Source organism: Conger conger, chromosome 14 (genome assembly GCF_963514075.1).
Source record: "Conger conger chromosome 14, fConCon1.1, whole genome shotgun sequence".
In the NCBI taxonomy this organism is placed as follows: Eukaryota; Metazoa; Chordata; class Actinopteri; order Anguilliformes; family Congridae; genus Conger; species Conger conger.
This window is the reverse complement of record NC_083773.1, coordinates 23,146,491-23,172,154: the sequence shown is the minus strand read 5'-3', so window position 1 is coordinate 23,172,154 and position 25,664 is coordinate 23,146,491. Positions and strand designations below refer to the sequence as shown.

Sequence of the window (25,664 nt, the reverse complement as noted above, 5' to 3'; positions counted from 1 at the left end):
CTAGAGCTATTTTATGGAGAACTGTTATGCTTTTGTTGACCCCATTGTTAACGCATGGGGTGCATGTCTAAAATTCTCAGCGCAGTTCCAGTACTTGTGGAAAGTAGAACCGACAATTGAGAGAATCACAATTATATTATTTTATTTATCTTACACCACAGCCTTTAGGCCAGTGTAGTCAGAGTTACTGTGGATGGCAAATGGCATGGACTCAAAAGAATATAAAGCAGATGAAGAGGGAAAGGGCAAAAAAAGCTCAGTTACATATTTTTTTGGTCATTTCTGTGAAATGAAACCGGCCCACAAATTAATTTCAGCTGTTTTAGCAGCTGCATTTCTGACGGGTGCCCAAATAATATTTTGGCTTGATGGATGTGATTGCCATGCTTCTGTTTTTTTGTTTTTGTTTTACACTACACTACAAAGTAGCATTGGAAAATACTCCAGATACTTCAATACTTCCTAAAGTTGTTTGGAAATGAACCATTCAAATCATACATGGATCGAAAAAGACCATTTCAGAAATTCAAAACTCCAGTTTGAACCTCATCAGAACGATCCTCTTGGTCCCTTTCTATGGTAAAGCAGCCTATCTGCTGCTCTTGTCAGTGAATCATGACAGACTTGAACACAGCCCGGAGACGGCGGTGTCCGATCGCCAGCACCATGGGAGACAGGGCGATGAAGGCCGTGTTGGCGTAGCGCGCCACAACCAGCAGAAACTCAGCAGACGAGCCGCGGTTATAATTGAAGTAGTTCACAGAGATGATGCTGGTCCCCCAGGACACAATGAACAACATGATGAGACCCAGAATCACCTGTAATGAGAGGGAACTGTTGGAGATGCTAATAAGAGCTAAACACTTGTACAGCTTATTAACAAGAATTACTGTGCCTCTGGCTCCAACATATATCCAACATATTTGCCAAGCACATACAAATTCTGCCATGCCAATAAAACTGCAATGCATTGTAACTTTTGTTATTCTTTCAGTCATCTTGAAATTATTTGCATTGGCAATACACCACATATAGTCTTTCCTGTAAAGAATATCTGAACTTCAACCTTAAAGTGTGACACTGGTCCCTTGAAGTCACACAGGTCTGACTGGTTTGGCCAAGAGATGATGTGACTTGGGGCATTCGCTTTTGCTCACCTTGGCAGCCCGCCTCTCGGCTGGGACCCTGCGAATCACAGGGGCGTTCTGGGCCACGTGGCTGATTGTACGCGATCGTCCGTGAGCGTAGAGTGTGTACAGGGAGCCCAGGTTTGTGATGGTCATTAGGATGATGGGCATGGTCTCGTGGATCACCATGGAAACGGTGGCATACGCCAAGCCGCCATAGGGTGAGGGGAAGTCCCACACACAGCCCAGGAGGGGCCGTGTTGTACTGCTGATCAACATCAGAGTCTCGTGTGGAGAGATGAGGAGACCAATCAAGAACCGTGTTAAGAAAACAGCTTTTTATTAAGCAAAGACATTTGTTTATGTAGAAACTGGTGAATGATACTTCCATTTTCTGCAACACTTACGGCACACAAACCTTTTCTGAACACTCACCTCAGTACTGTTCCGGTCACCACTAGTGGAGTAGATGAAAGCAGGGACCGAGTACAGGAGGTTGAGGGCCCAGATAGAACCCAACCCCATTAACAGGGGCTTGGGGGGCCCCCGGGGGCCATACAGGTTGGCCCCAGAAGGGGCCACGCGGCGCAGGGTCTGCAGGTGGAAAGCGCTGAGGAACAGAGTCGACCACACGTTGACGGAGCGAAGCCACACCCAGGTGCACATCAGAAACCGGCACCACTCTCTGGAGGAGTACAGCTGTAGAGAGAGGGAGATGAACGGAGGGGGCATCACTGCAGCACAAGAAGAGTGGCTACTGGAAGAGCGGGGAAGAGGCGATGCCATAAACTTACGGCAGTACCAGATTCATTCAGCACGAGAGAAAGAGGGACTTGAATAGAATCTGCAGGAAACGTTTCCTGTGTTGAAGCTGATGTTTTATGCAATTTATTTTGCAATATTTGGAAATTACATTTATTATGGCGTACAAACATTACAAAAAAAAAAAAAAAAAAAAATCACAGAATAGTGGGGTAAGCCTTTCTAAGGCATTTTTCATTTCCAGGGTGTAGTGCAACTCGATAATATTTGAGGAACGTTCCCCTGTGCAACAGAGGAACTGCAGTTTGTGTCTGCTCACCAAAATCAGGTGTAAGATCACATACTTGATTAGAATGTGATTAACTGAATATTGCAACGCTAGTGCTAATTGTTACCGCTAATTGAAAGCAATGACGTTCTAGAACACCAACAGAATTTTGAAAAATATTCCAAAAAAACATACTCTTCAAAGATTTAGCAAATCAGCACAGCTCAATGCAGTTCTGTGTAAGTGGCCCCAAATCGGTTACGGTCTTTAGCCCTCTAGAAGCAGTCATACCTCCAGTCCCAAGTCAGACAGCACCAGGAGTGAGTTCCTTGTCAGTGACACCAACAGATTTGACAACGCCATGTTGACCAGGATGAGATCGGAGCCCTTCCCGCTACCACTGTCGTAGAATACACTCTCCCCAACCACGGCGACTACCGTGCCATTTCCCAAGATGCCGAGAACGACCAGCATAATGTAGAAGGTTATCTGCGTGGGGGAAATATTTACTCGCAGACCCATTCCAATCGTATCCAAGCTTGCAGTTTCTTCATCAGTCATTTTTGTACGCTAGTATTTGAGTAGTGTTCGCTGCCTATTCGGACCGTGACCGTGACTCTGCTCTGTTGCTATCGCCCCCTCGTTTTATGCCAGCACCATCCGTGCTGCCCTCTTCTCCTTGCTCCACCTATCTGCCCTACGCTTCCCCTTCATTTCAAACCTGCTAATAGTTGATAATGTGTTGGTGTCGTTGAAGTGCGACGTACAATCCCCTTTATAGCCACAATTTTCCATGGCTGAAACATAGCCACTCCTCCTTTTTTGGTGCTTGGGTACACAAACGAGACCACTAATCACGCAACAAATGAGGATCCCCATACACTCGCCCTCTCCTGGACCGGCTCATCCAACCATTGGCTGAAATATGGAATAGTCGTAGTCACCTGATCTACTGTGGCTGCTGCATATTCAACAAATGTGAGGGTGACAAGCAGCAGCACACAGGCAGCAGCACACTGGCAGCAGAGACGGAGGGGTTAAGAGGATTATGGGAGCCCAGGCACTGAGGGCACCCCTGCTGGGAGCTGAATAGGCACATTACTGCAACACAGGGGATTCATTAATTCCCCTAATTGGGACACACCTCGTTAGCAGCATCATTAATTGCTGCACGACATTTCTTTGCTTCTTTATCCTCTGACTCCAGGGGACCAACAAGACACCTGAAGGGTTAGAGACAACACATTTTAAGTGGACATGAGAGAGCGGTCATTTGAAAGCAATGGTTGACACGGTTACTTTGGAATTTGAATGGAAGAGACACACAGATTCCAAAAATGTGTCCCACTCCACCCGTTGGTGTGAGGTATTGCTGACATTACATGATGGGCCAATCACAGACGAGGGAATAGGGCTGATGGGACATCCTAGACATTTCTGAAAACCAGAGGTATGGCTCGTATGGAAGCGAGACCAAGGGGTAGGGGCTAGATCCTGAGGCAGTCTCTCAGCTTTGAGATCTGAACGGCTGAAGCTCACAAAGCCACGGTTTCCACTGTGCTGAACCTTTGTAACCAAATCACCACCTCACACTCTCAGAAACAAACATAAAAAAGGAAGATAAAGCAAACAGCTCATTGAAAAATTATCCTCTTTATTTAAAAATTCTCACTCCTACATTTCTTCCCAAAAAGAAAAAAAAAGAAAAAAAGAAAAAAGGTCCAAAGCTCTACTGTGGCCATATCTCCCAAACAAACTCTTCTTGAGTAGGCACCATGCCCATGATTTTTATGACCAGTCAGCCAGGAGACCAATATTGTATGCATTTTATAAAAAATGAAAATGTATAAAGCTCACAGTTGTGCCAGTAACCAATGATAGTCTCTCCTGTCACAACAGTTGAGACATGACAATATAAAACAGACTACAAGATATGGCTCACTTGAAGGAGTTTGGTCCATAATATTTTCCAGCTGTAGTATTGGGTCATTTCTTGCGTTGTCCTTGTTGCCCTCATAATCATCGACTCATCACTGTGGTCTTCATCATGATCATCATCTCCTATGTGCTGCGTATTTCTCTTTCCTCCCTCTTTCTCGCTCTCGCTCTCTCTCCCTCCGCCGTTCCCGTTCTCGCTCCCTCTCTTTTTCCCGGTCTCTTTCTCGGCCTGCGGGCGGCGGTTTCCTGCGGTGGGTAGGAGAGAGGGAGCGAACAGGAGAGGAGACACTGCGACTGCGTCTGAGGAAGACAGAGGGAAAGAGCGCACCACGTCAGCCATTTTGGCTCAGTCAGAACTCATCAGTGGACAGAGGAGCCCCTCAGCATCTACATGCCAGTTAGTCAGCATGTCCTCCCTCAGTTCCCCTCCCTCTCAGACTCCCCCGCAGTCACTCACTCCATCTTAACCCTTTCACACCTGCGTCTGGGACTGTGGGCGGGAGACTCAGACTTCTCTTCTCTTCTCTCATCGCTGCGGCTCAGCCTGGTTTTCCTGAGAGGCAATCACAGCAAGGGAAGGACAGGAGAGACACGGGTTACACAAACATGCGCCGATTTTACATCACAGCATGAAAATTAAGCTGGAACACAGTGTAGCTTAAAGATATCTGCCGCAGAGGGCACTGTCTGAAGCAGAGGGCACTGTCTGAAGCAGAGGGCACTGTCTTACCCGTCCCCGTTGCTGAGCTTCCGACAGGCTTTTTTCAGGGCCACCTGAGACAGAGGGGACTCCCGGTTGACCTGGACACCTGCAGGAGACACTGTGAGAAAAGGGGGACAGAATTAATGTAACCACAATCAGAAACCAAATGGACTGCGATGTCAGCATAGTGTAGATCAGTGCTGTCAAATCATGTGCTATGGAGGGCCAAGATGCAGGTTTTCATTCCAACCAATTTCATTTCTGGCTGATTTCACTAATTAGTTCCATCCTCTCTCATTGAAGGGGTGTTACTTACTGAAAAGCAGGTGTAGTGATTGACTGGATTGAAAACCTGGGTATCAGCCCTCCAAACTACATGATTGATTGGGCACCACTGGTGTGTAGACAGGCGGCATGGATGGCGCAGTGGGTAGCACCGCCGCCTCACAGCAAGGAGGTCCTGGGTTCGAATCCCCGTTGGCCGGGGCCTCTCTGTGGGGAGTTTGCATGTTCTCCCTGTGTCTGCGTGGGTTTCCTCCGGGTACTCTGGTTTCCTCCCACAGTCCAAAGACATGCAGGTTAGGCTGATTCGAGAGTCTAAATTGCCCGTAGGTATGAGTGTGTGAGTGAGTGAATGGTGTGTGTGTGCCCTGTGATGGACTGGCGACCTGTCCAGGGTGTATTCCTGCCTTTCGCCCAATGTATGCTGGGATAGGCTCCAGCCCCCCTGCGACCCTGTTCAGGATAAGCGGGTTAGGATAATGAATGAATGGTGTGTAGACCATCACAATTGTGCATACTGAGCAGGGGGGGGGGGGCTCACCAGGCTTAGACGTCGGGGAGAAGCTGGTGGGGGCGTCCAGGGTGGGGGTGCCGTTGATGGACAGAAGCGCCCCTCCCTGTCCAGGCTTCACCCGGGTAGAGTCCAGGGCGTACCGACACTCTGCCACCAGCTGCTGCAGTTTGGGCAGGGGCGTCTGGGCCAGGGTGTAGAGCCTCAGGATGCGTCGGCAGATCTCCCTCAGGTCCTCCTCCGAGGCCCCAAACAGCCAGAACCAGGGGGGCTGGTCGGGCAGCGGGATCTGTGGTGGAGCGAGAGGTTCTGCAGCTGGACGGGTGTATGTGTGCGTTTAATTCTGACTGCTATCTAATGCTCTGGCTTGTGTTGACGTTGGAGAGCATGTACAGTTCTAACAGTACCTCTGTGCATGTGACACAGGCGGTGTGTTACCTGTAGGGATCGGGCAGACAGGTAGATACAGGCACAGGCCACAGTCTCCGCGCTGAATCTCAGGAACACATCCGTTCGAAGGCTGTCGTTCATGTAATTCCTGGGAGAGGGCGGAAGGAGGATACAGTGGCGAATACATTATTCATTATTTTATACCCAAGCAATTTGTTTTGTAGTGGACCACACAAAAACCAGTTACACAGGATTTATAAAATTACATGCCATTAATAAATAGAAATTTCACAGCAGCATAGCAAGGGTATAACAATAGAGTTCCCACCCAAATCTGGCACCATTTTCCTTACCCCCCAGGTAAGCAACTGATCAATTAGTGCTACTGATTGGCCAGACTGGCTTCACACCTGAATGGCAGGTAAAGGGAGGTTGTAAAACCAGCAATTATCTGCCCTCGAGGATGTGATTTCAGGAACAGAAGGAACAGTGTTACAACCGTGGAAAAACACTCACCATGCCATCTGCACCAGCTTAGGGTTCTTCTCACACTCCAGCACTTGCAGGTACATCACAATGATCTGAAACAGTGAACACCGTTACAAAATGGGGCCACAGCAGTGAAGAGGAAAGCACTGAAGCAGCTTGTCACTGTCATAAACACTTACATTTCCCCCATATGCTCACTCCCAGCCCAATGTGACTGGGGCAACATAATGAAATACATTCAAACTACACCACACTGATTAGAACAGTCATGTGCTAAAGGCTTTATTTTTTTTGGTGTAACCAATAATAATAATTTTTTTTTAAGTTAATCACACTGTTACGATGACAGTGAATGAAGCAACAATTTAAATTTTTTTTTTTTTTACAGTAACAGTTTAACTATTTTTACCTAGTGATTACATTCATATAAAATTGGTAAAGAAGTCATTCCAGACAATCCATACAAGTCATACGATTTTGTAGCACCAATGTTACAATCCGGAACACTTATAATGCTAATGAAGAGGCAGATGAAAATATTATAGGTCTCATAATGACTGACAAAATTCAAGCCAACCAAATGTTTTACACTGGAAACATTTCATAAATGTATTACATTATTTTTTGGCTATCGTATGATAGGTTGCAAGCACCCTTTTATCCTACAAGCACCTGTGTTGAAAAACAATCTGCAAACTACATTGAGCTTTGAACAGTGAACCTAGTGTGCAGTGTATGGGATGCTGACATTTACCACAAGGATACTGACTGCTCTCCAGGTATCTTCAACTGTACGGCTAGTCAGCACAACACAACCCCACACTAGCATCCCTGCGCTTATATCAGAGCAGAGCAAAGTCTGCAAACACTAAGGATACAGCTATAAAGACAGGCAGAAGAAGGCACCACTGGAAGCATTAGGTATGTTAGCGCAGTTCACCTTGTGCGGGTGTTTGACGTGCACACAGAAGCCCAGCTCCTTCAGGACCCTTCTCTCCGCTTTGATCACCTGACTTTTCATGCTAATGTAGTTCGCATCCAGTGGGAGAGGTGGGGCCGTCCTGGCGGGCACAGATAGGAGAGAAGGTGGAGTGAGTTAGCGTTTGCTAACGTGTGCTGAGGATGGAGGAGAGGGCCCACCATCCGGCGATTACCTAATCATGTCTGGAGTGCTCTGCTCACCTGTTCCCCCTGCTGTGTTTCAGACGGTGGAAGACGTTGAGGACGTCCCGAACCCTCCGCGGCTCCTCCTCGATCTTCGATGCCAGATGGACGCAGGCCATGGCCACAGTCTGGGAGTCGTGAAAGTGGGAGGGGGTGTGCAGGATTGACAAGGACAGCAGATCTGCGTCAACTTTAAGGCACAAAGTCAAGCAACAATGACTGAAATACTGTCATTATGTGCGTGTCCTCACCTCTACACAATGTCTGATGAAAGATTTACAATAAAAGAACCTCTGGAACAGAATCTGCCCCGTCGCCATGGCAACCTGGAGAGGGATAAATAAATTGTTGTGTAATATGGCGACTGATTTCCCTTCCCCTATTCCACAATTTCCTTTCATTGATAAGGCAAGCTACCCTCTCACAACTGCTTATGTCCATATTTTCTTTCTCTTCAAGCATTGCGTTTTCTTTGCACGTTTATCGCTTCATCTTACACTTACTAAGTTTTTGCCATATGAGTCCACTGACCTGCGGCATTCTCAACAGTATCCCAGCGGCCTGTATCAACTCGCAGCCCTGAGTTCTGAGCTGCTCCTCCGTATCTAGCGGAAGTCCCTGCTCAGCCGAGGGACTTCGTTCCAGTCGATCCGGGGAGAGAAGACAATTATCCAGTGTTAAAGTCACACCAGAATAACGCTTATCGCCAATAAGAATTCCATCCTCCGCTTCACCAGGGATCCTTAATTCTCCGGGAGCCATAATAATAACTTCTGTTGTGGGCAGCATGCAGCCAGGAAACGGATAGACGTCGTAACTGCGGTAACTTCCGGTTTGACCCTGTTCCATTGGATTGTCACTATTTAAAGTACCTGACTGTGATTGGCTGTTTCATAAAACGACCATTCTAAGCCAATCCAGACAAAGGCACGTCACATAGACGCCCCGTTTTTTTAACCACTTAAAGGTCACGTTCAAGATGATATAACTGCATTTGAGAAACGTTTTCTCTGTACGATGTTGTCTACATGTATTCTTTGTTATGTTGAAGAATACTATTGGCACAGCATTTATAAATTCACCAAAATACTGTGACTGCGGAGTTTTGGTGATTTAAAGCCATGTTACGATGAGACATCAGATGTCGTAGAAAGCTAAATCTGTAGATTTGCGCCATGGAAAATAAATTGGTTTATTGTCTGAACGAATGAAGATGTTTTACAGACTTGTGGCATCCGTTTTGTTAGAAAAAATCTTCCTATTGACTAGACTTTTGGCAAGACATTTACCCATTAAATAACCTGGATCGCTTTTTCATTTGACTGCCCACAACAGAAATCCACTGGTTCAGTTGACAAGTGTGTGAGCATGGCGCCACCTGTAGTATGGGTGGCATTGACATTCGGGACAGTATCAGACAAACTGTAGCTTCCACATCTGAAGAATAAAAAGTACGAAAAAAAGAATCCACGGGTTGATGACGTTTTGAATGAATATGGTCTGAAATAATTCCCATTTCACAACCACAAATTGTTCACATCATTCTTTATTATTTTTACACAAATAGCAAAAACACCCAAATTGCAAAAAAACAACATACAAATCTAAAACACAACATTATACCCGAAAGGCGATTACACATGAATAGTGTTCTGTTATAAATATATGTATTAATATTCATATCCATACAGTACCTACATATTAGTGTGTTTATTCCAGATAGTTGGCTAGCTTAACATTTGTAATAACATTTGTAACATTTGTAATATATTTGCTGAAAACTGCTGTATAAACTGTATGAGGCCACAGGAGGGCAGCAGACACAAGGTAATTCTCAATAATTCTCATTCGAATAATTTTAGTCTTACTTATCAACAGTGCCTCTAAGACTGTAGCATGAAAAACATGTGCAACATACATCATTAAATGCATAAAAGAAAGGAGACTACTCCTATTGGTAGGTTCAGTGTTGTTTGTGAGAGAATAGGTTCCCCTATCACTGGAATGTCGCTCTCCAGGAGCAACAATACAGTATTCAGACTAAAGTGTCTGCCACACGCATTATCCCCCATAGGGATTAAGTGCCTTGGGAATGCTTTCTTCCCTTGATGTCTATAAGTGAAAACAAAACTTTCCTGGACCCTTTCCTTGCTTGCAATGGCAGTGTGTCTGCGTGTTTGTAGGTGAATTGAGCACCCGTTTTTAATAATGACATTAAACACACAGGTTTTTTTATGGCAGGAAGTGGAGGAATGATGCAAGAAGGCTGATGATGGTGGTGGTCAGGTTCTCAGTCTCCTCTGCTTTGGCATGGGTTGCTCAACCACTGCGCCACTGCAGTCCAGCTCCTGTGTGCTCAGGCAGAACTGTATGACCTGTGGCCCCTGGATATTGCATCGAACACAGATGAACAGGGGAGAAAGGGAGGCACATGTACAATATTAACTGCTGACAAGGTCAGACTGTAAACATAGTTACACGAGTACAGTACACACGTGGCTCATGTAGTGGTGCGTAGTTGGGGTGTCAAGACAGAGTTTGTGACTCCAGATTCAGTTCCTAGGAGTGCGCACTACTGTCATATCCTTAGCAAACAATATCACTTCAACAGTTATGCGGCTATATAAAGGTGTAAAAGAATATAAAATGTAAGCCATGTGCACCCTAATGCATCCGAGATTATTCTTGAAAATCACAAGCTCACATGCTGAGAGTAAATCTGACATTTGCCATTAGTGGAATCAGCCCTAACTGATTATGCCACATTAAAATCAGTTACATTACATTATTGGCAGACGCTCTTATCCAGAGCAACGTACAGTTGATTAGACGAAGCAGGAGACAATCATCCCTTGGAGCAATGCAGGGTTAAGGGCCTTGCTCAAGGGCCCAACGGCTGTGCAGATCTTATTGTGGCTACACTGGGATTAGAACCACCGACCTTGCGTGTCCCAGGCATTTACCTTAACCACTACACTACAGGCCGCCCCGGTTGAGGCTGATTATAAGGTGGTACAGTATACTGTTATACCACCTTATAGATGTCTAATACGTGCTAAAGCATTAGTTCCTCACCATAACTCAGAGATCCACATTTTTTGCAGTTGTGTTTGTTTAATGGATTAGATAGACACTCATACTCATGGCACACTTCAATAAATGACTCATTTCTGCATGTCCATCTTATTTTCAGCTTGGTGCATGCTTATTCTGTATGGCATCTTTCTTATTTCACAGTTTCTTTAATTTATAAACTTGATGATTTTCCCATTTTCCGTGTGCAGTTCCTCACTACTGCTAAAAATGAAAATAGAGCCAAAAATGGAAAACTTGCTTCATGGCCCAATGCAGCTTATAACGTGCTCACAATTGCAATTATATTCCCTCATACAGTGTAGTATGACCTCACACACTACATAATAATAGGTATTAGATGAACTTTACATATCTTACCAATTATTTCAGTTAAATCAGCTCATGTAAAATATGCACAAATACATTTCCTTCACATTTAATCCAGAATACACCTGCCAAATTACAAACCGACACTCCATGAAGGTATAATATATCTACAATGAGACCAATCTACTCAGGCAACAAAAACGAATAATTGTCATCTAGTGTCTATATGAAGGCTAACAGGGCTAAAAAGGCATGTTATATACAAGAAATGTCAAACAGCAGCAATAATGAATATAAAACAGACAAAACAACAAGTAGGTAACACACACTGAAAACAGCACTAACATAACAGTAAGAATATAGTTGTGTATGTATGTATGACCTGAGCTCAGTGGTGAATGTCTCACCTGAGTAAGTCTCTGCAGTGCAGCACAATCCCTCTCCGCGGGCCGTCCTGTATACAGGCGAGACACAGATCCGGCTGGCGGGGGGCAGATGGGTCAGTAGTGTGGAGAGGGAGCTTGGGGGCAGGTAGAGAGAGGACGTGCGGCCAGAGAAGCCGCTGCCCCCTTCCCAACTCACCCAGTACCCCTGCAGCCCCTCCATGCCACCTCGCCAACGGACTTGGACGGAGTCACTTCCAACTGTCGTCAGCTCCAAATCTTTTAAGGCGGGAAGCTCTGGGTGAGGAAAGGGGGGGGGGGAGGGGTAGAGAGGGATTTCAGGGCTCTGGGTACTCTCTAATCTAGGATCAATATAGGATCAGCAGCACCTGTTTGGGAGCTTCAGACCGGGATGCTCACCCTCGTGAGTGCACACTCTGACAGACATGGCCCTCTCCCTGCCAGTGGAGTGCAGAGCACTGACTGTGACCAGGTACTCTGTGTTGGGCTGCAGCTGGGATAGAGTCAGGGAGCTCTGGTCTGGACCCGTGGTGGCAATGCGGACCTCCCCCCTCGGGATGGCGCCATACTCGACCTGGTACCTCTGCACCGAGTTCAGCTGCAGGGGCCCCCAGCTCACTTTCACGCTGCTGGTGTTTGACTCGGAGATTGTGACCATGGTGGGACTCAGTACCTCTGGAGAAGAGGAGAGATTTAGAAAGACACTGATCAATAAGACAGCAAGAATCTACAGCACAGAAGGAGAGAGAAGTGATTATAGCTAGTCATTATAAGTAGCCATCTGGCCAAAATAAAATCCCCCTGTGGTGGCTGCTTAAGGCCTTGCAGACCCGTAGCCTGCAGGATTTTACAGCAGCCTTTGATCCAACCGTTTACAATGAACGGTTTATTTATTTGCAGTGCAGGCCCCCTTATTCTGGATGATGCTGTCACTCTTCCCTTCCCCACTTCTCCATCATTCTCTCCCTCTCTTCTCACCAGGTAGAGTGGTGAAGGTGACAGACAGGGGCTTCAGGACCTCCAGGTTGGACTCGGGCACCAGTGTGGCCATGTACATGGTGTCCTGGCGAAGGTTGGTCAGTTCGGCCCAGGTGGAGTCGCCCGGGCGGATGAGCCGGCTGAACTGACCCCCGCTGGTGCTGGTGCTGGTGCCCTGACCCCCCTCACCACCTCCTTCCGTCCCGAACGGCCCGAACTGAACGGTGTAGAAGCCCGTGCCCTCGCTCAAGACGGGCCGCCACTGCAGCACCGCACTGCTGGAGGTCACGTCTCGAACCTGCAGACGCTTCGCCCGGATCAGCTCTGATGCAGGGACGGTACAGAGACAGAGAGAGGCCGTGAGTGTTGAATGTGAAAAGAAAGGGGAAGATGACAGGTGAAGATGTTGCAGCAGCGAGGGTGAAGGAGGGGCGGGTGGGAAGTGGTTCACGGACGGGAGTGTGTGAACAGCTCATGCTGTGAAATCCCTTAAAATAGAACCCGCAGTCACAAGATGACGCTGTGGCAATTTAAAAAAGCAAGGGGTCTCACTCAACTGTGTAATTTGTGCATTTGTATCAAAAAAATCTAGGCTTGTATGCAAGGAAGGAATCTTTTTTTGTGCTGTGTGTTTTGAAAGTGTTATTTTTGTAATTTAATTATTGCTAATGACTGGGTTTTGCACTTTTGGCTCGTAGTCCATCAATGTAACATGCCTTCTGTTTCCACAACCAACATGGTTATAAAATGTATTTTATGCACACTGAGAGACAGAAGCCTCTGCACACTGAGAGAGAGAGGCCTCTGCACACTGAGAGAGAGAGGCCTCTGCACACTGAGAGAGAAAGGTCATTTTCACCAAGGTCATTTTCACAGTATACAATTTCTATACAGCTAGACACAATTTTTACACTTGTGTCTAGCTGTATACAAATAGTTTTGAATTTATACTACCATTCCTTAAAGGCAATCTCTAGATGTAACCTTGCTCATTTTTTAAGCCAATAGCCATTCCGTTAGAAAGTAATGTGGAAACCAACCAATTGTTAAATTGGTTGGTTTCCATTAATATTTATGCTTCTGTGCATGCTATACCAAGGTCAGAATACAATTCAAATGATGTGTTCTGCGCAGTTCCACATTAAGAATGTTAGAATATCTATAGCACCTATGGCAATGGATTCAGGATCAACATATAGGTAGGACCATTGATATAATGGCTTGTTAAACTCAAATTTGATAAAGCTGACCGACTGGATGTCTCAAATTTTTGTATATTTGTATGAATTAGCAGACTATTAATAATCCATATACTATTTCACAACCATCAGGATCATATCACTGATGTTAAAAACTTACACTCTGGATTACACAAGAAAGTTTTGACTTATTTTCATAGGGGTGGTTCTCTCTGAAAAGATTTATCAGCATGGCAAGTTTAGCATGTCAAAACAAGCTCAACTGATATGATAATACATAATGTGTGGCAATTTTATTTATCTTGTCATCTGTTCGCACCTAATTCATAATGTTTTGTATATCCAATTCCAATATCTGGTATGCATTTTGACCAAGATGACATTTCTCCAGAGAGACGAACCACATGTTCCAAATGTTTTGACCAAGATGACATTTCTCCAGAGAGACGAACCACATGTTCCAAATGACCTGAGAGTGAGTTCTGTAATGGGGTGTCTTGTGAATCCTGCGTTGTCAGTGAAGAATTATGCACAAAATTTCTAATCGGGCATCTAAAAAGGGCGGCATGGATGGTGCAGTGGGTAGCACTGCCGTCTCACAGCAAGGAGGTCCTGGGCTGAAATCCCCGTCGGCCGGGGCCTCTCTGTCTGGAGTTTGCATGTTCTCCACGTGTTCGCATGGGTTTCCTCCAGGTACTCCGGTTTCCTCCCACAGTCCAAAGACATGCAGCTTAGGCTGATTGGAGATTCTAAATTGCCCGTGGGTATGAGTGTGTGAGTGAGTGGTGTGTGTGCCCTGCGATGGACTGGTGACCTCTCCAGGGTGTATTCCTGCCTTTCACCCAATGTATGCTGGGATAGGCTCCAGCCGCCCTGTGACCCTGTTCAGGATAAGCAGGTTAGGATAATAAATGAATGAATGAATGAATGAAAGTTCCAATAATGTTCCATCCATGTCTGTGAGTGTGCATGGATATTCATACACATTGAACATTGCAGTGGAACTAGTAACTCTGTACCTAACAGGTGAAGAACATGGCTGTTCTTTTGCTCTGCCCATAACCACACGTTAAAAGTGTCCTCACACCACATGTGTCCCTCTCCACTCCCCCTCTCCCAGTCCTTCCTCTGTTTCCCGCCCCACACACTCACCAATGATAGCGTTTCTCAGGTCCTTGGTGATGATGCTCATGTAGTCAATGTCTACAAAGTGCAGGTGAGAGCTATCAGGCGGGGTCACCACCTTCTGGAGCACCTGGTAGTTCCCGTGTCCCGTGGAGACGGCCAGAATGGCCACGCCCTCCTCTCGCAGCGCGGCCATGGGCCCCTCCACGGCCCCAGGCTGCACTCCGTCAGTCAGCCACACCAGCACCCTGGGGAGCCCTGCCCGGGCCCCGCCCGCCCCGCCCGGCACCAGCACCTGCTCCTGGGCCAGTCTCAGGGCCAGCTCTGTGTTTGTGTCTCCCTGGAGCGGTGTGGTGCCCAAGAGCGCCCCCTGTAGGGTGTGCTGGGTGCTGTGGGCCTCAAACCCAAACTCCAGGCGTGGCCGGGTGCCCACCTGCATCAGCGCCACCCTCACCTGGTCGGGTCCCAGAGAAAACGGCTGCAGCAGGTCAGAGAGGAACCTGATCATGTGGTAGTGCTCGTAGGATGAGACACTGCCTGAAGAATCCAGCAGGAACAGGACATCCCCCTCGCAGCAGTTTAACACTGTGGAGGAGAAGGAGTGAATTACAGCTTTAATATGAGCCTTACTGGACCCTTACTTCACTGGCACATTCTCTCATCGAAAAGAGAAAGACAGAAACACAAAGATGATTAATCTTTTCCACCAGCAGCAATAACTTAACTATAATGATAACTGTAAAAACTCAATTCCAATTCAAATTAATGAAAGCGTTGGCACTACAACAGTGATTATCAAGATGAGATTGAATTATAAAAATAGACAAAGCTAAAGTGAGAAAGATGTTATACACTGCCTTTGTTAGACCACACTTACACTTTGATGTGCAGTTCCGATGCACCACAGAAAAAGAAAGATTTGAGGGCAAGTAAAATGCCATCAAATGTAAAAGTTAAGATAAGATAATTAAGTTAAGATAATTAATCTTTTCAGGTCAAGTATACCAAGGGAATTTGACTGACGTTTTTTAGTAAAAAAGGATCAACAAAATTAACTATTGATTATTCAGGTGGGGCGGCACGGATGGTGAAGTGGGTAGCACTGCCGCCTCACAGCAAGGAGGTCCTGGGTTCGAATCCCCGTTGGCCAGGACCTCTCTGTGTGGAGTTTGCATGTTCTCCCCGTGTCTGCGTGAGTTTCCTTCGGGTACTCCGGTTTCCTCCCACAGTCCAAAGACATGCATGTTAGGCTGATTGGAGAGTCTAAATTGCCCGTAGGTATGAGTGTGTGAGTGAATGGTGTGTGTGCCCTGCGATGGACTGGCGACCTGTCCAGGGTGTATTCCTGCCTTTCGACCAATGTATGCTGGGATAGGCTCCAGCCCCCTGCAACCCTGTTCAGGATAAGCGGGTTCAGATAATGGATGGATGGATGGATTATTCAGGTTTTCAGAGTTCCGTCAGTTGAACAAAGGTGGAAATTAGCATTGCAGGGGGGTTGGTCTTTGGATACTTTTAAAACACACATCGAGTCTGGACCATGCCAGTGCCAGCTGTGCACTAGCACTGTAGGGTGATGTACAATTGGGAACTGTGTTTCCCCGGGTATGGGAGGGTTGAGTTGGTTTGATGTTTCATCACTATTTTGCTATCTAGGCTGTTAAAGTCAGATATGCATGTGAAAGGTCCTCCTCTGACTCTGTTATGAGCTCCGCTGTAGCGTGTGGCGTGAAAACAAGCAGACTGGTGACACCACATGAACCAGGGCTTTCCCCACTCTCCCGAAATCAGCACTGGGTCTCACACATGAACCAGGGCTGTCCTCACTCTCCTGAAATCAGCACTGGGTCTCAGACATGAACCAGGGCTGTCCCCACTCTCCCACAATCAGCACTGGGTCTCACACATGAACGAGGTTGCAGACAGCTGGCAATTCCAAATTAGGGAGGGAACTGGACAGACTCAGCCCTAAGATGGATGAGAAATTGATTTTAAAAAGTAAAGGAAAAAAAGACATAAGTTGCCGGGGGATGAATAAAGTGAGAGACAAAATGAGACTGAAAGAGGTGTAAACTTTTTTTAAAACCTTAAAGTTGTGGCCAATAAGCTACCACTAATCGGAGGGCATTGAAACCCTAAGTACAAAGCATTTCAAAACACCTCCTCAGTCGGTTGAATCTCAGTGGGGTTTGGAGTTTTGAAACGATGAATCAATGAAATGTTGCTTTCAGAGCAGAATATATGGTAAAATGATTGGCAAATTCATGAGAAAATGAAGTGATGAATGGTTTTTCCTCCCTTTATGCTTCCCTGTACACCTTTAGTAGCATAAAAGTAGCATATTACTCAGCATTACATTCTGATCAGAATATCAATGAGGTTTTATGTTCCTCTTGGCATCATATCTGAATTTCTTCATTTTTGTCAGGCATATCCGCACCACATTTAGGTCTCGGCAAGATAAAAAAACAAGCAATTCTGCAAGAAACCAATCCCCCCACCCCCTCAATCCTGCCGTAAGAAATTGAGGGGTGGGGGTTGTTTTAAAGGATTTTTTTAGATTTCAAAAAAGAAATTGTTGAATAAAAACATTCGATCACAAAAAAAACTAAAAACTGACCCTCAGTGGTGTATGCTGATCAATAAGCCAGCAAAAACTATATTTGAAAGACAATTTCATTTCAGGATTTGAACCCTATCAAAATTGAATGCATGGACTAAAATGAACCTCAATACATTGAAATGTTGAATAATATGAAATTATGCGGCCGAAAACAGGTCTGCACATAGTAATGTACGCCTGATAGTTTAATAGTCACAAGCACGACTGACATTATTTATTGCTTTTGAAACTCTTTTGATGTTTCAATGGCTTTTTGTACTGTTTTGTTTTGAGCAGACAGCGCAAAAGGCATACTTCATTCTTAACCTTGTTATTTTGTTAACAGACATTAGTATTACAGGAACACTGGATTATTTTACCGCACAAGTTGGTATGAAGGTTATAATTAGCAACATTACAGCACTTAGGCCTACCGTTATCTTACTGTGGAGATAAACACCCTTGTAAATACCTTAATACCATCCTGACATTTTTGAGGTTTTGGCATGAAAGTGTCAGTTTAGAACTGAAGAAAAGGAGACACCTTATTCATTTCACTCTTCTATGCCAGAAAGTTAATAATGCTTTATGAAAACGTAAAAATCCACCACTAAAGCACTAGACCCAAGTATTCTAATAATATTGGTACATATGGCTACCATGGTTCTAAAATGGCTACATTTTTAGCATAGAAAACCTTATTAAATTAGATGGAAGGTACCTGAAATGAAAGAGGATGATAATTTCACGGGGACAGAGCAACGTGTATCTTTCATACATTCTTTCACAACCACGCACATCGAAACAGCCTAATAATATGGCCATGCTGTTACTGATGATAGAACTAGTGACTAGCAAATATGCTAGTAAACACACACCTCCACTTCACCTCAGTCTCCTTGGAACACCACCATCCTATTAAACTTTTATAGACAATGCAGGAAATCTGTCAGCAAGAGACGTGAAATAGTGTGTGTAGAAGTGAGAGGAGGAGAGAAAGAAAGAGAGTACATAAGGAGAGAGGAGTTATCAGGAAGAAAAACTGAGGCCAAACCGAGAGAATAATAAAAATAACATCAAACGGAGATGGAGGGGGAAAGGGGCAGCGGGGAGCAAGGACAAATAGCCTTCTGAATGCAGGCCAGCAGCCATGCAGCGCAGGGTCGCAGTGAAACCGCAAAAAGCACTGCAGAACCCTCCTTTCAGGGAGGCCGTCTTTAATTGGACCTGGGAGTAAAGATAAACAGACAGAGCGGGGGGCGCAGGAGGGGCAGTGTGGGCTAGCGGCTGGTGCCAACGGACTAAGGGAGAGGCTGAAAGAGAGACAGACAAGACAGAGGGAAAACAGAAAGGGAGTCAGGGGGAGGTGTGTGCTCGTAGTTTTGTCTGAGAGATGAAGAGGAATGCAGTGGCTGCACTGCATTCCACAGAGAAAAAGTGTGTGTGTGTGTGTGTGTGTGTGCATGTGGGTGATTGTGTGTGTTTGTGTGTGTGTATGGGGGGTTCCAGTAGGTAGGTGATGTATGTATGTGTGTGTCTTGGGTGAGGGGGGTTCTGTGGGTGTTCAGGGTGTGTGTGTGGGCAGAAAAGAAGGAAACAGTCATGTGGTGTGAGTGGATGTGGATTGTGCACATGGTGCGCGTTTATGTGTATGTGTGTGTAGGTAGCTACGTGAGGGAAGAAAAGGGGGAGTGGCTAGGTTGCAGGTGAATATGTCTTTCGGCGTAGCGATATGCAAAATTCCTTCATCCATGCATGTACATGTGTATCAACAGGCATCTGAATCTTGCCACAGGCCCTGGGGGGGGGGCCTGCTTTAGAACAGTGGTTCCCAAATTCAGTCCAGGAGTATGCCTGTGTATGCTGGTTTTCGTTCCAACCACAATTGCAATTTTAACAAGCAGTTAATTTCTCTCATTGAGCTTATTTTTGACTGATCAAATTAAAGACTATGGTGAATAAGTAGGCTCCTAATTGGTCAAAGTATGGACACCTGGTGACCAAAACCAACCATTTTGGAAGAGAATGAAGATTTTACAAGCAAAGCAAATGATAATTAGGCAAACCTGCATGGTGTTGATAATGCGTGTTCAACTGCCTAATTAGGAGACTATTAATTAACCTCAGTTATTAATTTGTTGCCTCTTCCTGTGTAATTGTTGGCAAGATGGTGCAGTAAGCACAATATGAACAATAATTGTATTCTTCATGCTATTGCAAAGCTATTTGTGGCATAATGTGGTTTAACTTAAATAATCCCCCTCAAGATGAAAAGTACCTCATTAAGATTAACAGCTTGTTAAAATTCTTAAATGGCAATTGTGGTTGGAACAAAAACCAGCATACACCAGGGTACTCCAGGACTGAGTTTGGGAACCACTGCTTCAGAAGACAGAAGGGACAATTTTTTCACTCCGTTCCAGGTCAAACCCAAAAACATGCTGGAGGCAAAAAAAAGCATATTAATCATTAATTCAGAGGCAATAATTAATCTCTGAGATCTTATTCAAGCCTAAGCATTCCGGAAAACTTTTAAAGTAGCGCTCAAACATGTTTCCTTACTATGAGTTATTAATTTGTGTCTGCAAAACCAGCCCATAGTGTTCAACTAGGAAGCCTGTTAAGAGCCGCAATGGCAGCTGGAACAAAGCTCCTGCCAAAGTGTGCCCTTTTGCAGAGGATCTGCATCTGTGGCCAGATGGGAGAGGAGTGAAAAATTAAGCACGAGGTGCCTGGGGTCGTGTGTGATGGTGACCACTTCACATGTGATGGCTTTGCTCTTGAGACCTGAGAGGTTTTTTTTGGTTTGTTTCAGAGGTTTCGTTGCGTAAAGCTAATGTATGATCAAAACGACGGCTAAGGAAGTCTTTGCCAGAAAAATGTGTGCAGCCAGTGGGATGCACAAATACAGGCACACACTCTCGCGCACGCACACACACACACACATACATATGCACGCACACAAGAAATCATCATTATCATCATCATTATCTCCGTATAATTCTGCCTTCATTACAGGGGAAGTCGGCAGCCTCGACTGCAGCTGCACGTCGCTACATCTCCATTAGCTTCAGTCTCCGTTTCTCTGACCATTTTCTCCCTGAAACCTCCCTCTGTCAGCCTGTCTGAAGGTGCATTAGTCACACAATAGCATGGAAAATGTGTAGCACCCAGAGATGAAACACATGGACTACTGGATGGCAACAGGCCAGGGTCAGGCATGAAAACTGCTTTTTGGAAAGAGCCCTTTGGGCCAGAGCCTGGGTGGAGCTCAGTGGCAAAGGCCAATAAGGGCGGAGGCCAGGGGTGGGGTTTGGCAGTTAGTGGCGCTCATGGCACACCCTGCACCATTGGGACTTAAAATCAGAGGGTGGGGCTGATGGGTAATGAAGGAGAAACGGGAAGTTTCCTATGAACACAAAGTACATACTGATCAGTAGGGACACATATAAACACACACACACACACACACACACACACACACACACACACACACACACACTCTCTCTCATGCATGGGAACACAAAAATGCTATGGTAGACACAATTAATCAACACACACTCACAAACCACAAACATATTCTAGCGCAATGTTTCCCCACCTAGATCCTGGGGCCCCACTGTGTATGCTGGCTGTTGTTCCAATCACAATTGCAATCCCAGCATTTTAACAAACTGTTAATTTTGGTTAATTTCTCTTTTCATGTTTAGAGGGATTATTTACCCTTTACCCACATTGTGGTAGAAATAGCGATTCACGGTGTGAAGAATGAGCAGGTGGCGAGCCCAGCTGAACATCAGAGCGAATTCAGCTCACAGCAGACCAGAAGGTGTATCCAATCTGCCCAGATGGGCTTCATGACCTCCTTGAAAGGATCATTACTGGGGATGCACAGAATACCAAGCATACTATTCAAGCGATCATTGTCCATGAAAATATTTAGAATTAAAAGGTGACAACAAGAGATGCAGCGGTTTTCGACAGCTCCTCTTCTCAATCTAAGATGTTTTCCACTTCCTGGATGCTTGGGTATTACCTGTAGAGTGCTGGGCAGAGGGACAATTTACTATTGCCTTATCCAGCTTCATCAAGATCACCCCCATCATATAGCAGGTAGGCCTATGCTTGATGTCCCACTTAATATGTGGGTCCACAATTTGGCAAATTGGATTTAATGTTATTTAAGCCCAAAGACAGATCTTTGTGGTATGTAAGGACCGTATGTGCAACGCGCTGTGCTATGCTATGCTGTAGCCTCCTGTACTGTGGTCTAATCCTGGCCCTATAATGAGGATTGCTGGCACTGAAAAGTCCTTGTAAATGTTTCATCAAATCTGTGGAGCAATTGTTCCACCACAAGAGGCTGCCTCTTGCAATGATCTTTGACAGACATCAAGTTTGGCTGAGCTGTTGACTGTGCCCTCTGTGTTGCATAAAATCAGATAAAGGTTTTTGGCTTAAATTGTGAGGAAGAGTTTCAGAGATCTTTCAAGTTCTGGGGCCACTATGGATCAAAATAGGCAGTTAATATTTAATTCCAGTTTAGTCAACCTGGAAAAGCAATGGTAATGATTTATGGGTTGTTTTCTCTGGAATTATCCTGGCTGAAAACAACTCATGGCTCATTTAAACGATCAAACAGTGTCATAATAACTGTAAAATGGTTAGAGACTAGCTTTATTGGAAAGATAAAATATGGACAGTAATGAATGGACAACACTGGCCATCCAATTTCACATATCTGATTAAGTGCCTGTCTGTAAGCTGGTCATAGAGAAACTTGGTCTTTGGGAGTGGATGTCACCCATAGAAAACAAACCTGTATCATGTACTATAGATCAGACTAGCATAATACAAGACACAGTACAAGCACACTCTTTGCCGGAAAGCTGCACACTGTTAGAAATAGCTGCACCCAATGCAATACATGACTGCAGTTTCTCAGTTAATATTTGTACAGTGCTGAATATTATGTTACACAGGGGGAAAAGAAGCAGGAAACTGGAGGACATTTGAAATAATACCATTTAATTTGTACAGTTATAAAATGTTACAATATCACTCTGTACTCTGAGTATCTGCTGAACAATTAAATTATCATTTTCTGTTTGCAGGGTCATTGTCCAGAGCTATGTATTTTTGCTCCATATCTCAGTGAGTGGAAAACCATGTGTGCATCCATGTTTTCCCTCCTACATCTAATATAGTGTTGTTTGCAGGCAATTCTTTTGCATATATGTACAGTGGCCACTTTATTAGGTAGACCTGTACACCACCACAACTTTGACTGTGGAATGATTGTTGGAGCCTGACTGGGCAGTTTGAGTATCTCAGAAACTACTGATCTCCCGGGATTTTCATGTGCAACAGTCTCTAGAGTTTGCAAAAAATGGTACAAAAAAAAAAAAACTATCCAGTGAGCAGCAGTTCTGCAGGCAGAAAGGCATTCTTGAGAGTAGTCAGAGAAGGGACAGACTGGTCGAAGCTGACAGGAAGGTGACAGTAATGCAAATAACCATGCATTACAACAGTGGTATGCAGAAGAGCAGCTCTGAACACACAACGTGTCAAACGTCTAAGTGGACAGGCTACAGCAGCAGAAGACTTAAGTCTAAAAAATAAGTCTAATAAATTCCTAATGAAATACCTCACTCAAGTAGCTACAGTCTGTGCTTCAGCTAGTTGTCATACACACACATCACTGAAGAACTATACATGAAGTACTAGTACATTATTGGCATTTGGCAGACACTCTTATCCAGAGCGACGTACAGTTGATTTGATTAAGCAGGAGACAATCCTCCCCTGGAGCAATGCAGGGTTAAGGGCCTTGCTCAAGGGCCCAACGGCTGTGCGGATCTCATTTACCTTAACCACTACTCTACAGACCGCCCTACTATGACTGAAGAAGTATAATTATGCACAACACGCAAAGCACACACACACACACACACACATACATACACTTGTAAACTGGAGAGTATCTAATGCTTTTTGTATCAATAAAATAATATATTCGGTGTACATCAACTTCAACATGATATGTAAAAGAAATACAACAGTAATTTATTTGGTACTGTAATAATTACAGTGCATTACTCTAACATTAAAAAAATAGATTAAATAAAATAGTGGCCTCCTAGCAACTATGCTGCCATTCATTTTCTGTACAATATACAGAACAATTTCTTAACAATGTACAGTACAGGACAGCGGGTGAGGTCAGCCTCAGACACTGTCCTTCAAACCAGAGAAGGGAACTGAGCCATTCCAGGCCATGACGAGTTCAGTTTAGTCACCTCTCCTCTGGGATCCCTCCACCCCAACACACACATATGCATGTACAAACACAAAGCTCTATACTTGAGAAAGTCGCCTTCTTACTCACAGGTCCTTACTCCATATTACTCATTTTTTATTGACAAAAGCCGCTGTTGTTAGGACTTGCGGTTTCTTTTTGGGGGATTTCTACATTTTCCCTTTGTAAAGAAGAATAAATAACTGTACAGGCTATAACTTCCCTTAACGTTCCCTTCATTTAATGAGAAAAGCTACGTAAAAACACTAATAATAATAATAATAATAATAATAATAATAATAATAATAATAATAATAATGTTGTAATTAATATTATTTATATTAGTAGTGAAACTTAGTAGTGTCATAGACACATAATTGTTTAAGAAGTAGACTATATGCAATTATGTAATAACATACAAAAAGCTTAGTTAATGATTAGCTAGGTAAGTTGGCGCACGATGTATCCAGACAAGACCAAACACGGTACTCCGGAACTTAGATCTAAACAGGAAATGGATACAAAACTCCAGATTCTCTTCACATTTATCCCTGAACTCTGGTCCCCGCAACCCCTCGGAACTCACCTGTTTCAGGTATGGTGTTTTGAGTGCTGGTCGGCCTCAATACCACACCGCCTAAAACCAAGATGATTGTAATCCACCTCTCCATTAAAGTATTCGTGATATACTCCTGAAACTGCTGTTTAAGTTGTAAAGAGCGGTCAATGTAGGGTGTAAATAATGCTAGTCAGTGTCAATTTCATTGTCCATGTCTTCTCTCCGTCACAGTACGCTCTCCCCACATTCCCTAGGAACTCGCGTCTTCACGGCAGTTAGCATTAACAGGAAGATTTAGAGTTTTGTTTTTCTTTCAAATCACCTGGTAAAATACCCCTCACAACCCAAGGTCCATTTACAGTCCAGGTTTCTTTTTGATCCGACTCGTTTGAAATTAGTTTTCCTTTTCACTTTGCTCTGCTGTATGATTATTGATTCCCCTTTTATGCGAAGAAGTTCAAAACCACCTGCCTGTACCCTCTACTGGACGACTGGCGAACTCCTCTCTCCTCTGCTTCTTGTGCTGTGTCGGTGTCTTTGGAGACTACCAATTTTATTCAGATTTGACTGTTCGATGCGAACAAAGCTAACAACGGAGCTTCTGTGTTTTCTCCGTCTCCTGTGCTACCGACTCCAGAACTACCCCCCTCCCTCCTTAGGCCGTTCCCTCCCTTTTCTTCTCACCATTCTCCACTCTTCTTCCAAGTGTCTCAGTAGTTGAGGCGTCACTATTTCTGGATTAGCGCCCGGTGCATTTCCTATGATTTGGGTGTGTGTGTATTTCTCCTCCTATAGTATGCTACCCATACGCTTTACAATCATATTAAAATATATCTATTCGAGTCATAAAACATTATCAATTGATATAAATTAGGCTACCTCTTGCCAATTGCCCTTGCGCCAATGTTATGGTTATTTGTGGCGCTTTTTATAACTCAGGTGTGAGCGAATGGCGCTATGCCTGAGTATGTCCCCAGTTTAGACCGTCAGACAGTGAGATGGAGATATACTGGCAGAACTCGCTATTCACTTCAGTAATTCCCTAATTACATCATTTTTCTGTATTCGTGGCTTTGGCAGCAAAATATTTGGCTCAGGTCCTAATACGTGCCATTATGACTGTATGTGGACTCATGAATAGGCAGTCCGCGGAAACAGTGAACAGTAGGATGACCGTACTGCTAGGCTACTGTGCCAGTCAGTGAATACATTGTTTACTGTGCGTGCGTGAATCTGGTTTACTATGTGAGAGGTCAGAGACTCCACTCTCTCCTCATCTGCTCCTTGTTATCTACTGTCCACATAATGATAGAGGGGCAAAGCAGCAAGTAACTCCAAGTAAAGGAGCTGCCTTAATTTGTTTTAGTCATCGTCATTACAACAAAGCATGAAATAGTTTTGCCTGCAGCAGTGCCAGCGATCTGATGAAACGATAATTCAGTTTCCGCACAGCGGCGACGGTC

At 44.7% G+C, this 25,664-nt stretch overlaps 3 protein-coding genes across 5 annotated transcripts; all 3 read right to left on the bottom strand.

Annotated features, from left to right (window-relative positions):
- Nucleotides 1-127: 127 nt before the first annotated feature.
- LOC133109672 (olfactory receptor class A-like protein 4) lies at nt 128-4,164 on the bottom strand. Its single transcript, XM_061219140.1, has 5 exons — nt 4,100-4,164; nt 2,449-3,380; nt 1,563-1,826; nt 1,158-1,412; nt 128-818 (listed from the first exon to the last, which is right to left on the bottom strand). The coding sequence occupies exons 2-5, from the start codon at nt 2,716-2,718 to the stop codon at nt 606-608; spliced, it is 1,002 nt and encodes a 333-aa protein (XP_061075124.1). The 5' UTR covers nt 2,719-3,380; nt 4,100-4,164; the 3' UTR covers nt 128-605.
- Nucleotides 3,792-8,456, bottom strand: LOC133109669 (cyclin-L2-like). Of its 3 annotated transcripts, none has more exons than XM_061219131.1 (10): nt 8,166-8,456; nt 7,886-7,960; nt 7,653-7,762; nt 7,411-7,531; nt 6,498-6,562; nt 6,030-6,129; nt 5,622-5,880; nt 4,826-4,916; nt 4,553-4,648; nt 3,792-4,395 (listed from the first exon to the last, which is right to left on the bottom strand). In XM_061219131.1, exons 1-10 carry the CDS (start codon nt 8,421-8,423, stop codon nt 4,212-4,214), a joined length of 1,359 nt encoding a protein of 452 aa, XP_061075115.1. In that variant the 5' UTR covers nt 8,424-8,456; the 3' UTR covers nt 3,792-4,211. The 3 variants fall into 3 exon arrangements, with proteins under 3 accessions (XP_061075115.1, XP_061075116.1, XP_061075114.1); XM_061219132.1 differs by having other exon boundaries at nt 4,574-4,648; XM_061219130.1 differs by lacking the exons at nt 3,792-4,395; nt 4,553-4,648; nt 4,826-4,916 and adding an exon at nt 4,927-5,533.
- Nucleotides 8,457-9,162: 706 nt separating this feature from the next.
- LOC133109331 (von Willebrand factor A domain-containing protein 1-like) lies at nt 9,163-24,862 on the bottom strand. The gene is made up of 6 exons (XM_061218616.1): nt 24,229-24,862; nt 14,770-15,327; nt 12,419-12,742; nt 11,840-12,115; nt 11,444-11,716; nt 9,163-10,018 (listed from the first exon to the last, which is right to left on the bottom strand). The coding sequence occupies exons 1-6, from the start codon at nt 24,311-24,313 to the stop codon at nt 9,954-9,956; spliced, it is 1,581 nt and encodes a 526-aa protein (XP_061074600.1). The 5' UTR covers nt 24,314-24,862; the 3' UTR covers nt 9,163-9,953.
- Between the last annotated feature and the right edge of the window lie 802 nt (nt 24,863-25,664).